Source organism: Amphibalanus amphitrite, unplaced genomic scaffold, assembly GCF_019059575.1.
Source record: "Amphibalanus amphitrite isolate SeventyFive unplaced genomic scaffold, NRLGWU_Aamphi_draft 002371F_arrow, whole genome shotgun sequence".
Taxonomy (NCBI): domain Eukaryota; kingdom Metazoa; phylum Arthropoda; class Thecostraca; order Balanomorpha; family Balanidae; genus Amphibalanus; species Amphibalanus amphitrite.
Genome location: NW_024883829.1, coordinates 19,921 through 33,855, shown reverse-complemented (window position 1 = coordinate 33,855; position 13,935 = coordinate 19,921). Strand labels below are relative to the sequence as shown.

General features: G+C 52.1%; 2 protein-coding genes across 3 annotated transcripts; one reads left to right on the top strand and one right to left on the bottom strand.

The window, feature by feature from the left end:
• Positions 1-235: 235 nt before the first annotated feature.
• On the bottom strand, positions 236-1,696 carry LOC122376883. Its single transcript, XM_043356871.1, has one exon. It carries the CDS (start codon positions 1,694-1,696, stop codon positions 281-283), a length of 1,416 nt encoding a protein of 471 aa, XP_043212806.1. The 3' UTR covers positions 236-280.
• A 443-nt stretch (positions 1,697-2,139) lies between these two features.
• Positions 2,140-13,481, top strand: LOC122376882 (erythroid differentiation-related factor 1-like). Of its 2 annotated transcripts, none has more exons than XM_043356869.1 (16): positions 2,140-2,568; positions 4,235-4,587; positions 4,909-5,017; positions 5,268-5,408; positions 5,814-6,081; positions 6,618-6,786; positions 6,888-7,036; positions 7,389-7,506; positions 8,327-8,444; positions 8,664-9,617; positions 9,966-10,166; positions 10,380-10,864; positions 11,244-11,398; positions 11,735-11,972; positions 12,300-12,455; positions 12,824-13,481. In XM_043356869.1, exons 1-15 carry the CDS (start codon positions 2,563-2,565, stop codon positions 12,427-12,429), a joined length of 3,594 nt encoding a protein of 1,197 aa, XP_043212804.1. In that variant the 5' UTR covers positions 2,140-2,562; the 3' UTR covers positions 12,430-12,455; positions 12,824-13,481. The 2 variants fall into 2 exon arrangements, with proteins under 2 accessions (XP_043212804.1, XP_043212805.1); XM_043356870.1 differs by having other exon boundaries at positions 2,189-2,323.
• Positions 13,482-13,935: the final 454 nt, after the last annotated feature.

The window sequence follows — 13,935 nt, the reverse complement described above, 5'->3', positions numbered from 1 at the left end:
CATCACATGTTTGGGTCATAAGGAAGGGTTTGACAGAAGCCCATTTTCCAATCAATGCTCTACAATTCCATTGCATTATTTTCACCATGGTGTAGTATGTGTTTGCCTCTAGAGTTTAGAGAAGTTTTTTTGTTTTTTGTTTTGTTTTTTTGTTTTTTGTTTTGTTTTTTTGTTTTGTTTTTTGTTTTTTTGTTTTTTTGTTTTGTTTTTTTTTTTTGTTTTGTTTTTTTAAAGAAAAGAAAAACTAACTAGCTACTAGTGAATATACTATTCACTCCAATCAGTTGTCTGATGCCGCTTGTGAAATATCTACCCATGACTGCTTTCTTGTCATGGGTTTGTCCCCTGCTCTTTCATTGGATATGCCTGCTCTCACAAGCGGGGGAGCGGGGGGGATGGTATCTGGACAAGCAGATACCTGTGGTTTGGTTTTGCCTTTTCCTCGTCCTAAACCCTTTTGCCTTTGTACAGTCTGCCATTTGGCAGCATCTTTGGTCTTTTTCACTGTGTCTATTGTCTGTGTCAAGTCACATGTCTGAATCATTTCGTCTCCCTCATCTCTTTCCATGGGTTGCGTAATTTCATGAGTTTTCCTCGTATCATTCACCTCCCCTTCATCACTGTCTGTTGTAGCATCTCCCATTGTCTCATCACCTCTCGATCTCTGTAATACATCCCTCTGGGTTTCCTTTACACGTACTGTGTCTGTTGTACTAGCAGCACCTTTAGAGGTACTTTCTGTGATCTGCGACTCAGTCAGTTTTTTGAGCAATGTCATCATCTCATCTACCTTCTTCTCTAGCTTTTCTACCTTTCCTTTCAACTCCTCATCCTCCTGCCTTCCAGTAATATGTGGAGTGCGCACAGTGGCAGCATAATTTCTGAGAACAGGGGGCTCATGGCGGTCATCATACAGTTTCCTGGCTTGGCTGAAAGATACCTCCTCTTCCACTTTGATCCTACATATTTCTTTCTCTTTCTGCCATGTTTCACAGTCATGAGATTGACACCCATGATCAGTGCGTCGGCAGTTGATGCACTGGGGCGTGCATTCTCCCTCATGAGGCATTTGTCCACAGTTTAGACATACCTTGTCTTTAGTGCATCGCTCCTGAGCATGCCCAAATTTGCCGCACCGGTAGCACAGCAGGGGGTTTGGTATATACGTGTGCACGTGGTATGTCACATAGTCCATTTGCAGTTTTGTTGGGCAGGATGGTCTGTCAAAGGTAAGTAGCAGGGTTGGGGTCCCTTGTGTTTGTCCATTCACTTTCCTGGTGAAGCGCTTTGCTCCAACAACCCCAAAGTCCTTTAGCCACTGGACCACCTCGTCCTCGCTAAGTTCTTCTAAGTCATATGCACGAATAGTGCCCCGTGATGTGTTCAGCCTTTCATCTTTCAATACTTCACAGTCCTCATTTGCAAATTTCCTAACTTTCAGAAACTTTTCAGTTTGGAGAGCATGTTTCGTTTTGACGAGCAAAGATCCATCAGTCAAAAAACTAGCCTTTTCCAACTTGTCAACATCCCCCAGGACACCTCTAACACCTAACTGCACCCATGGCCAGCCTCTGGATTTAAGTGTTTTCCCCGAGAGGAGTTTGATTTTGAGGTACGACCCGGAGTTTTCATTGTTTCCTTGATCGAAAAAAGATTCATCAGCCCTCACCCGTTTACCGGGCCTTCCCGGCTTCATTTTACATACCGTTGTGCACTGGGATTTTATAAATGATGAACGAATTGAAATTAAACAAAACTGAAACCAAAAACTTAAAGATCCAAGATGTCTTCCACCGCCACGTCACCACTAGAAAGTCAATCAGCTGTTCTTGCCACGTCCTCCCCGCAAGAAATCTGAAGCAAGAGTGTAGGCCTGTATAACTTCAACAATAGTGCGCCTAGAAACGTCTAAAAACGCATAAACAAAAACTAAGATGTAAAAAAATAACTGCACCCTTCATGCCCCTCTCCAAAAGCAGCTGTTTGACCGAAGCATCAAACATGACCGTGCACACCGTGCATCAAACGCTATTGAACACGATCGAAGAAATCACAAAAAAAGCTCGGGGGGGTGAGGAGGATTAGGAAAAAAAATAAATAAACAACGTGGTCAAAGTAAATTAAGTTGTAAAAAAAAAAATATACCGTGGTAAATTGTAAGGTACCTATAAGAAAATCAGATCATTTGGCGGCCAACTTACGCCAATGATTATCTTATGATCTATTTAACCTGAGGCAAGTTCAACTTCAACTGGTTGAAGTTGAAGTCTACCAACAGAAAAAGCGTGTTTTCACGATTTTTGCTTTCACTTCACACCACAGCGTAAGCCCGCTTGTGCTACGTCTGCCTTACCAATACCGATGATTGTCACTACAACCTTCAGCAACCCAAATCCCCAGACAGAGTGCATACCCTTTCCTCAAAGCATCCCATCCCCACGGCCCCCATCCAAACTAGACCGACAGGTACCTAGCAACGCAACATAGAATCCCTACTCCCTAGTGCATGAGGTCAAGGTCAAGGTGCAATGGACCAGGAACCAATTACTGGGCCACCCGATCATGCAGGTAATCGCCAGTGGTAGGGCCCAGTCGGACTTGGCCCCTGGTGCCACATGGCCTTGGCATGTAGACCACACTGCTGGTGCTGCAGACCATGCAGTTGCTGGCACTGTCGATAGCAATGGCATTTTCAGCTGGCCTGTGTTGAAGGTGGCATGTGCTTTTCATTGAAGTGCCTATAAGACAGGTTCAAAAAGTCAAACTAGAAATACCTTGCTCTTTTGGTTCAAATTGAAATGTGTGCAGACAATGAAATATAAAAATCAGGAAAGTTTGGCCTGGTGATTTTACCTTTGATGACCTTCAGTGACCTCAGCATTCATGATTCACTGGAGAGAAAAATGGCCCATACCTATACTTCAGAATTGGCTTATATAGAGCTATATATTGTGATTCCAGTAGTGTATACTTTATTCAGTGCAGGGGCGTAGCCAGGATTTCCTCCAGGACGGGGCCAAACTTACAGGGGCCCAAGGTAAACCCCCTCAAAATCCAAAAAGTCATTGGATTTCATCCACTATTTTTTGGAGGGGGCCCAAATAAATTTTAAAAAAATATTTAAAAAATGAAAAATATGTTAGAACTGAGGGGTAAGCAGTCCATGGGTCCCTGCTAGATAGGCCCACAAATAGCTTCATAGAGTCGCTCAGCCGGTTCTGAAGGCGGTCTTGAGGGCCCCGTAGGTCGGATGAGGGTCCTTCAGACCGCCAAAGGCTCCTACAGCCCATGAGAGCCTCGTAAGCCCTGATAACTTGACACGAGGGCACTCTAAGAAACAGAAAAAACCCTCTGAATACACGACAGGGCCCCCTGAGCGCATGGAGGGGCCCCTGATCGCTTCACGGGGCCCTCTAAGCCACAGAAAGGCTCTCTGAGTACACGACAGGGCCCTCTAAGTGCATGAAGAGGCCCCTGAGCGCGCATGACGGGTCCTCTGATCTACAGGAAAACTCTCTGAGCATGTTAAGGACCCCAAGGGGTCCCTGAACGCCTGACAGGGCCAGGCGCGTAGCCAAGATTTTTCTCAGGGGGGCCAATCAGACCGAAAGGGGCCCATGTGAGCGAAGGGGCCCAACATTTTCTTAATTTCATGACATAGTTATTTGCTTAACTACCTTAAAATTATGAAGGGCCCCTGCGAACCCAATGGAGAGGGCCCCGAGGGGCCCAGTGGCAAAGCCTCAGGCCCGAAGGGCCCTTTTATAACCAATGAAGAGAGCCCAGAGGGCCCTAGCGGCAAGGTCTCAGGCCCGAAAGGCCCCCGCGAACCCAGTGGAGTGCCCCGAGGGGCCCTTACTCTACTTTTATTGTGCCCCTTACTGTACTTATGACACCACGATGGGGGCCCTTTTGGGCTCCAGGGGGGGGGGGGGGCATGGCCCCTATGGCCCCCCCTTGGCTAAGCCCCTGATTCAGTGTTCCTTACAGTCAAGGCCAGGTCAAAAGAGGTCATCAGTTTAAAAGCTATGTAAATGACCTGTCTTGTGACACATTGTGACACACATTTCTGACCAAGTTTGGTCAAGAAATTCATAAGTTTTATGTGGCTTTCTGACATTATAGAAGTTTAAGGTCAAGGTCAGGTTGAAAAAGTCAATTTCAGACGGTTTTCGATCGCCCCGTATGACCGGCCTGGGTCGTTCTGCGAGCTAGAGACGCCCTCGTTCCGCAGCCGCCGATGGAGTCTGACACGGACTGCGAGTCTCACTCGGAGAGCGTTAGCGGCGACACTGGCCTGCTCGCCTGCGGCGACAATGCCGACGAGTGGCCGCGACTGGGCGGCGGCGCGGCCGACCACCGGCTGCCCGTGGTGCCGGCCCGACTGCGCTCGTGCGCAGAGGTCAAGTTCGCCCTGCTCGACCGTCTGCCCGGCTTCACCGAGCCGGACCTGCACACGGACCTGCGGCGCGCGCGGGCCGCCACCGTGCCGCTCTGGAGCCCCGGCTACGCGCGCGACATGGACGCCTGGCAGCGCGAGGTGCTCCACCAGCAGCGGCTGACCGACGAGCGGCCCGAGTTCTCCAGGTGGGCTGTGACCGCACGACTCGGCGCCCCAGCCCGGTACAAGTAGCGGTCAGATGCAATGACATGGGGAGGGGGACCTGTGCCATTAGTGGGTGCATGTTTCTTAGGAGTTTTTTATGGGGTAGGGTGACCACAAGTGTAGAAATGCTTAAAATTTAGCATAACTGGTGTGTCACGATAATAATAACCAGTCACAATGACTCTTGCCTCTTGGCCAATACCATTTATTGTTTTAAGATATAATGGCGTTATAACTAGACGAATTTAGACGTCCCGGCAAAAGCTTTGAAATTCACACAAATAATCCATGTTCTTTTTCAGTTTCTGTATTGCGAACATGTCGATGGATTGTTTGGATGGCGTGGACGTCATATCTGAGGGAGAGAATATCAAGAAGCTGCTGAAGCTGGCATACAATAACCGGGAAGAGGTAATGCAGCCGGGCTGATCAATGATAATGCAATGCGAGCTCATGTTTTTCTGGTCCTGATGCCGATAACTCGTTTTCGCATTTAAAATGCTTTGGTAGGCAGCAACTGTTCCAAACTTCCAAATATATTTTTTTTAGACCGTCAGCGGAGACGATCTCATAACTGCCGTGATTGATGACCCACGATCCACACGTATGACTGATCTGTGTCCGAGAAGTGCCGTGATTGTCGACTGCCTGCCCTCCCCAGATCAGCATGGTGGTACACAGAGTGGGCCGGCTGCTGCTGCTGGACGACTTCGACATCACCACCCACCTGCTGGAGACGGAGAAGACCGAGTGGGTGTGGCTGGACCGGCTGCTGCGCGAACACTTCCTCACAAAGTTTCAGGTACCGAACGGGTGGCGGGCAGCGTGTCCGTGTATTTGGGTGTTGAAGTGAATGAGGTAGCCGTCGCCTGCGGCCTTTGGAGTTGGGCTGTCATCTGTGATCTGATACATACGACGTACTTTCACTAAAGGTTGGGTGCTTAGGTTCATGATTGTTGTCGAATGTGGACTGTGATAAGTTCAAAGCACAGACAGCGTATGATTATTTTTTCGCTGGCCAAAATTGTCGCAACCACCCGACTCGTCCACGTCGCCGTCCCCACTCCCTAGCCCTGATCCTACCGCACCGCATAGACACCGCTAACATATAGCATCCCCTTACCCAATCACCATCCAGATAGTCTAATTCAAGCCCGTATATAGATATAGATAGGTCGGTCTAATTCACCGTCACCGCGCCTGTCAGGACGAGGACTGGGCGCGCCGGGCGGCCGCCGAGGAGGAGGCGGCCGCTGTCGACACGCGCTCCGCCGAGCTCTACTCGCGGCTACTGCTGCACACCGTGACGGCCCTTCCGTCGCCGGCCGCCCCCGCGCCCGCCCCGGCCCTGCTGGCGCTGCCGGCGCCCTCCGACATCGCCGGTACACCGCCGCCGCCCCGGCGCGGCCGATATCGACGACATTACTTCGCCAGAAACATGCTCTGGACGTTCCAGGATTTGAAAATGTTGATAGGTGAGTGAGGGTTGAGTAGTGGGAGGTGTGCACTGTGCAGCGTCTTGGTAGAAGGGATGCAGCTACCGGGCTACCCTACCAAAAATTACCGCAAATGAATCGCCTCAGCGGCTGCTAAGATGTAGGCCTCTCAAAGGCGCTACTTTAGCAGAACAATTTAAACGCCCTGGACTTTCCACGTGGGACCTGCCACGACGGCCACGTAGATGTATCAAGAGTACCTAGTTGATTACGTGGTAGAAGGGATGGGGCTACCCAACGAAAAGACCGGAGGCCAATCGGTCCACCGGTTCATGAGATATAAGCCTCTCAAAAGCGTTACAGGCCGGGCTGAGCCGGGCAACTCATGCTCAATGCTGATATTTTTCCGATTATATGGAAAAGACCTCGCTTCGCTTGCTCGCTCGTAAATACGAGGTACCTACTATGAGTATATCACAAGGTGGGATAAGGCTAGCCAAAAGTTGATATCGCTCGACACACCATTGCACTCAGTATGTCATGGGACATCAGTTGATCGCCTCCCCCCTCGTCAGGTACGGACATGCCGATTCTGGGCGGTGGCACGCACCCGTGCGTCTCACTGCGGTTGCATGACCTGTCCGAACCGATCAATGTGCTGACGGGCCTCGACTACTGGCTGGACAACCTAATGTCCAACGTGCCCGAGGTGCTCATGTGCTACCACGTGGACGGCGTGCTCCGGTGAGTGCTCCATTAGGCCTTGTGTGCGTGTTTCTGGTTTAACACATCTAGACACCCCTGAATTGTCTTTGTTGACGATAAGTCGGTTCTGCCGTCCCTAGGAAATACTCTCTGATCAAGACTGAGGAGCTGCCCTACCTCCCCGATTCGACCTTCCGGCCCGAGGTGGTACACGACGTGGCGGAGAACATCCTGTCGTTCCTCCGAGCCAATGCTACCAAAACGGGACACACGTACTGGCTGTTCAAAGGTGAGGACGAGACGCTTACGTGTGCTTGTTAGCTTGGGGGTGCTGACTCCACTTGTGTGGAAAAAGCTATGGGGAGAGGGAAGTGCTCCTGGTATCAAATTGTCATAGTACCAGACGAGTGTGTGGTGCGTTTTTTCGTGCGTACCAGGCTGGGTGTTCTTTTAATTAAAGTTGGGATTTTGGACTGTGTAGTGCAGTCGTCACATGACTATTTTCTTATCTATTTTACTTCTAATGCCAGTCATAGGTTCTTCTAAGTTCTATAGTGTGGTGTTTTCTCGGTAACTTATGTTTCACTCTCGATTGATCCACCTTCCTATGGCTGACCGGTCGACCATGTCCCTGTCGCCAGGCGAGGATGACGACTGCGTCAAGCTGTACGATCTGAGCAGCCTACTGGAGAGCCGCTTTGAGGGCGTCGGCCGGGACGACAACCCGTTCTCGGGCCACGTCGCGCTGCTCCTCTATCGGTGAGACATCGATAAGTTATTGTTGAGATAGTGAGACAATGGTGAGGCATTGGGACGCTATCGGTAAGACAATGAGACGCTATCGGTGAGACTTTGAGGCGTTTTCAGTGAGGTACCGAGACGTCGATGAGGTACCGAGACATCTGCGAGACACTGAGACGTTATTGGTGATACACTGAGAGGCTATCGATGAGGCACAGACGTTGATGAGACAAGAGACATCGGTGAGGCTGAGCGTGCTGCTGTACTGGTGAGACATCATTGTACGCGAAGGACACGTCTGCGGGTCGGGGAGACAACTCAGCTATTGGCAGGACGCTGATTATAGGTGAAACACATTTAACTGACAGAGATTGGGTATTTGTCACTGAGAGGAGTGACAGACTTTTAGTGTTCGAGTCACGTATAATCAGCAAGCCACTGGTTTCACGCATATGCACCTGGTTCAAGGCGGTACGTCCATCCATGAGCGTACCGACGTATGGCGGTGCCACAGTAAAGGTGGATCTACTACTCCCCTTTGCGTACGGTGCAGTGGGGAGTGATTCATCCACCGACAGTTGTAACGTTCAGACCAGTATCTAGTGGTGAACAAGTTGTCCGGTTTGTGCCCTGTTTCGTTTCTTGTGTGTGTTGTGAGCTTTGTATAGTCTATATGATTGACATAATGACCTGTTTCGCCGCAATTTCTGATAGAGCTGTGTCAGAAGCAGGTATTATCACAACTGTCGAACATTTTTATGACAGACTTGTCTGGTATGTCACTACACTACCCGCAATAACTGGTGTTTTTGTGACCTTGAAATGTGTCCTTCCCCAGAATTGCCTGCAACATGCTTCGGAAGAGGCATGTGGTCGACTTTGGTGACCGACTGGGCACCGTGCGGACTATCCTCAACAAAACTCTGGAACTCATCAAGGCGGATAAGTACCTCCAGGTCAGATTGATATACGGTCTTTTGCCTTTGTAAGTGGAAAATCATCTATCGCTTTAGATCAGATAATGGTGCTCTTTATCAGTTTCGTATATTGTGAATCGGAACCTGACGCGCTAATCTCGTACCATCAATCTGGTTGCCTCCATGTTTGTGTAGTGGCAAGTCTGTACTCTGTATTTCCGATTCCACCCAGCTGATCGGCCTGTGCTTTCATTCCAGGTGCGTGCCAACATCCACATGATGCTGGCCGACTGTTACGTGCCGCGCGACCACCGTCCTCTGACCACCGAGTTCGCTGGCGGCGGGCACGCAGACGCGGCGCTGGCGCGCAGTCCCGAGCGCACCGTGGCCACGGACTCGCCGTGGAGCCAGCAGCCGATGGTTCGTGTTGACCTGCTGGCTCGGAAGGGCGCCGTGCAGCCCTCCGAGCAGGACGCCTGGGAGGGCGAGCCCCGGCCGCAGCCGATCGCCGGGGACGCGCGCGAGCGCACAGAGCGAGCGCTGGAGCACGTGTTGTCGGCGCTCGATTGTCTGAGGCGGAGAAACGAACTGGAACGCGACGACAAGGCGCCGAAGATGGCGCACCCGGCTCAGGCTATCCCCATGCCGTATTGTCCGTTGAACGAAGTTCTAGTCGCTGCAACCTCGGAGCCACCATCAGAAGCGCCCTCAGAGGCATCCGAGCCGTCTGAGATATCATCGGAGCCGCCGCCGCCGCCCCCGCCCCCGCCGACACCGACACATGAGGGTGATGTCACGGAGATGCTGCTGTACCAGAAGGCGGCCCACCTGTGCTCGGTGCGCGCGGCGGCAGCCGGCGAGCGGGGCGACGCCCTGCCGGCCCTGCGCATGGCCTGGGCCGCTCTGCGGTGTGTGGCGGCGGCCGGCGGCAGCGGGGCAGTGCCCGAGGTGACTGCCGCCGCCTCGATCCTAGTCAGTGACGGCCTGCTGCTGCTGAGCCGGGCGCCAGCCGCCGACACTGAGGCCGCGCGTGCTGCCTGGTGGGAGCCCACCGAGCCGGTGGAGCGGAGTCTCCTTCAGCGACTGCGGGAGGCGGGCGCTGATACGCCGCCCGAGTTTGTGGGCAGACCGGCGCGGCCGCCCGGTGTGGCCGGAGACATGGACATGCTGGAGGACGCCGTCAGGACGATGGAGTCGGCCGCCACGCTCAAGGTGCGTGACGGGAAGGGCGGATGGTATTGAGAGGTCTTTTGTTGAATGCGCCGTGATGCGTGCACTTAGAAACTAGCGCTTGTCTCATACTCAGTAGGCTACTGTTCTAACAGTCATTTTCCGAGGTCACACCGTCACGTCTGGCAAACATGTGCTACGAAGTATGTGTTCTGAAAGGAAATCAGTCCATGGACAACTACTTGAAGGAATTGTTATCTTTATGAGATAAGTTAGTATTGCAATTGTATAATGATGTTTTTGTATTTGCTAATATCTTTGGCTGGTATAGATCGTCAAAGTAGTCTCGTACAATACGCTATAACGACCGGCATCTCTTCCCGTCCACAGCTGTCTCCAGAGATGCGACAGCACGTGCGCACGCGCCAGGGCCTGCTGCTGAACGAGATCGGCCTGCTCTACAGTCGGCGACTGGAGGATGTAATGAAGGCAGTGGACAGCGGGCCGGCCGCCTCGCTCCGAGCGCGCGCGGAGGCTCAGCGCAGACCCATGGAGCAGGGCTACAAACGAGCCGAGAGCGCCTTCTGCAGGGTGAGAATTGAGCAGGAGTTGGTGTTTGAACCCGGGTGGTTGAACTATTGCGTTTTGTAAAGAGTAAATAATGCGACTACATACATAGTGTATGAATGGGATGGAGATTGGCTTCATTTGATTCCTGCTGAGGTATGTCCATGACCGTGCACAGGCCCTCTAGACCTAATTATCTTCTTGACTTCATCTCTGACCGGTCTCGCCCCTCGGCAGGCTGTCAGTCTGCTGGAGGGCTCGCCGCAGCGGTGCGCCACGGAGATGAACCTGGGTCACCTGTACAACCGGGCGGCGGCGGCGCACCACCAGCTGTTCGCCGACGCGGCTGCCACCGTCTCGGACCTGGAGCGCACCGCCGCCTGCTACGGACGCGCCGCCGCCGCCGCCGCCGCGCCCGGCCGCTCCACGCGCTTTGCTGAACAGACAGCCGCCGTGGTGGGGTGTGCCGATTTCGCCGCACGCATGCGCCTCCTGCGGAGCGGCGTCGGGTACCGGCTGGCGCTGCTGCACGGCGATGTGGCGGCGGCCGGCGGCGCGCCCGGCTCGGCCGGACGGCAGCGCGCCGTCCAGGAGCTCTTCAGGAAGGCGCTGGCGCTCTGTGACCCTGCGCTTATGCCGGCGGGCGCCGAGCGCCGCCAGGTGTGCTTTCATGCGGCTGAGGTGATCGCTATGCACGCAGTCACACACGAGGAGACTGCCAGGTGAGGGACCGCTGGCTTCGGGACCGGGATGACGGGAGAGTATCTGATGTTGGTTTTATAGCTCACATTTGAATGTCTTTCATGTTTTTTTTTCTCGTCATGTTCTGTCTCGTCTCCTTGTGAATGGTTGTGCGGATCAGTTGGGTAGCTGGTAGCAAGGAAGTAGTAAAGAAGACCTATTAGTAGTTAAGTTTTCTGCCCCTTCATCACCGTAGTTTCCCTTAAATAACCATCGGTGTATGACACTGTTGAGGAGCCTATTTAACACCATATTTTCAGTACTGCTACGCGTCGTCCACCTGTCATAACCCCAACCCCAGTGTGCGTTACGCGATTTACTCCCGCTCATTCAGCCCCGCCCACCGCTCTCCGTCGGCAGGCTACCTACATCCGAGCGGCGTCGCGCTCAGCTGTACCGAGAGGCGCTGGACCTGTACGGCCAGTCGGCCCTCCGGTACCAGGAGGCCGGCCGGCCCGACCGTCTGCTGGCCATGCTACACGCCCAGACGGCCGTCAAAGAGCACCAGGCGGCCGGTCAGTGTGGGGTCGACACTCGACACGTACTGCCCGGGGCTATTCTTGGTGGCTATGGGGGATTTTGTTCATGATTGATTCGATTGGTATTTGGTAGTGACGTCGTTCGGCCATTATTTAGGTACAGGTGTGTTAATTGCATATAGGTGATTTGCATTATCATCATTTCTCAGCGATCCCCAGCTATTGATATTTGCTTAGTGCTCCCCGTCTTGTCTACATTTCTTCAGCAGCGAGTCACGGTTTGAAATGGATAAATCGCAGTCGCCCCTGTCTCTTAGCTCTTCCGCCAATGAGGAGCGATTAATTGAACCGCATGATTCTTTCCTCCCCCAGCGATGAGCCACTGGTTTAGCCGCGTGAAGCTGGTCGAGGAGGCTATGACGGCCGTGGCCTCCCCGTCCTCTCCGCTGGCGCCTCTGCTGGTGGCAGGGGAGGCGTCCCTCACCGACCCCCAGGACCCAGAGCTGGCCGAACGCGTACAGAAGGGCGCGCAGTGTCTGTTTGAGAGCCTGCTGAACGCACTGAAGACGGTCTGCCTTCTGCTGAGGAAATATGGAGGCAATAAGAAAAAGTGAGTTCGGGAGGTAGAAAAAGATAAATGAATTGAAAGAAAATGACGCGAAGAATCAGAGTGGTGTCAGTGGATACGGTATGAGAGAATATAGAGGATGCAATGACCTTAGGTAAATAATTGGACATTGCTCAAAATATTTGCAAGCAATTCGACTCGAAGCTGTTGAAGTAATGCTTCGTTTTGGACCTACTTCAATTTTTATTGATGCTGCTATAGCGTACGCTGCATTAATATCTGATTACCCTTGTTTCTGACTGCGCTTCTGTCAATATCGTCGAGCCAGCTGACAGCCCCCCCCCCTCCCTTTCCGCTCCCTCCTCACAGACAAACACCGGCGTACTTTGAGGAGCTGTACCGCCAGTGCCTGGCCGCCTCGCTACGCTCCGGCACTGGCTTCAGCAGGCTCTCCAGCCTGGTGCAGCTGGTGCGGAAGGCACAGAAGCCCGGCTCGTGACCGGGGGTGGAACCGCAGGAGCACGGGTGAGCGGAAAGGGAGTTCTCTCAGAGCAGAGATGGGGGGGGGGGGAGGGTGGTGTGGGCCGTGGGGTTTGTCAGTTTTGTGGCCTGGGACTGAGTTATAGTATTTCCTTGCGTTATGAACGTTTCCGCAGTAATTCTGTCATGTCCACTCGTTTCGTTACCGTAGTGAATGTGATCGTAATTTATATAAATCACGTCGATGTCGGCCATTAAGTTGAATTTGGCTGCGTATTGTGGACCCTGCTTAGCGTGGGCTTGGGCCTTCTCATTCCGTTCAAATAAACATACCGAGCTAAATTTATATATTCAAAAGCATTAGCTGCAATATTGCACCGATTTGACGGTTTTGTATTTTGGCCATATTTCAGATGAGCTGCTCTGATCTTCACCGGTCGTGCTGTGGCACGAAGATCAATTGTACGGGTAGTACAGTCTGCAAGCAACGTCATGATATATCGTCATCTAACAAACGCTCTTTCACTTACTCGGTAATGTTGTGTGGTTTGTGTGGGGCTGTAATTTAATCGAGTGCGGCTGTTCAATGGCTGTTACCGGCGTGGATAGTCCTTTTGGGGGCGGATTCCACGATAATGTCTGTTTAACTTCGTGTTTTTTGTCGTCCCGTGGACGGTTTATCTATAATCCGTGCGAACAGCCGAGAAAAGGTTTGGTAAATGCTAGTGTTCATCGCCATTTTTGTGTTGCCATAACGGATGCAAAGCGTTTTGGATTTTGAACTATTTCCAACATTTTCTCAGCTAGGAAGACAGCTGTCCTCATTATACGTCAGTATTCAATGTGCGCGTGTCATGCCTGTAGGGCGTTCACTTGCACTCTTGGTGTCTTCGTTGTTTGCGGACTAGAGTGTGCGGATCGATGCCGCCAACATATTAAGCCAGTGAACAGTAAGTTCAACTTGTAACCTAACCAGGTTCAACTATGAAGTCCAGCTGTGAGTGTGCAGTGTTTTATATCGGTCTTATTTTGGTAACCCGTTAGTGTCTTTATAATAAACTGGACACGATATCAATTTTTTTATTCGTCGCTCATGCGGCGATAGCTGAGTACTATTGGTATGTGCAAGCGATTTTGCGATATTTATACCGCACATCCGAGCTCTGAACGCCAAAGCACTTGAAGCACTCAGACAGAAAAGAAAACTTAAGACGCATGCGTTACCGCGGTTTCCCCACAGACTTCCTACACTCTACGGCAGGTTGAGTAGGTACTCGTGCCCGAAATTTAGGCATACTCCTGCCTTTTTCTACCCCCCCCCCCCCTACACTCACACACACACCATTATGTCATAGTGTTGTAGGCCCCCTCGGCCCTCACCAGGGTTAAGGTCCTGAACTCTGTGCATCCTTACTACCGACAGACGAAAAAAAAAACTCACTCCGCTCAGGCTCGGTGTTATCAAAACTCGATGGCTGCAGTAACACGCTGTTATAAACTGCATGGCGGCACCAGGCTTTGACAT

Coding starts and splice junctions, on each gene's coding strand:
- LOC122376883 (XM_043356871.1), bottom strand. CDS start 1,696: ATGAAGCCGGGAAGGCCCGGTAAACGGGTGAGGGCTGATGAATCTTTT.
- LOC122376882 (XM_043356869.1), top strand. Junction 5,018..5,267: donor CATACAATAACCGGGAAGAG/GTAATGCAGCCG, acceptor TGCCCTCCCCAG/ATCAGCATGGTGGTACACAG. Junction 6,787..6,887: donor CACGTGGACGGCGTGCTCCG/GTGAGTGCTCCA, acceptor TGCCGTCCCTAG/GAAATACTCTCTGATCAAGA.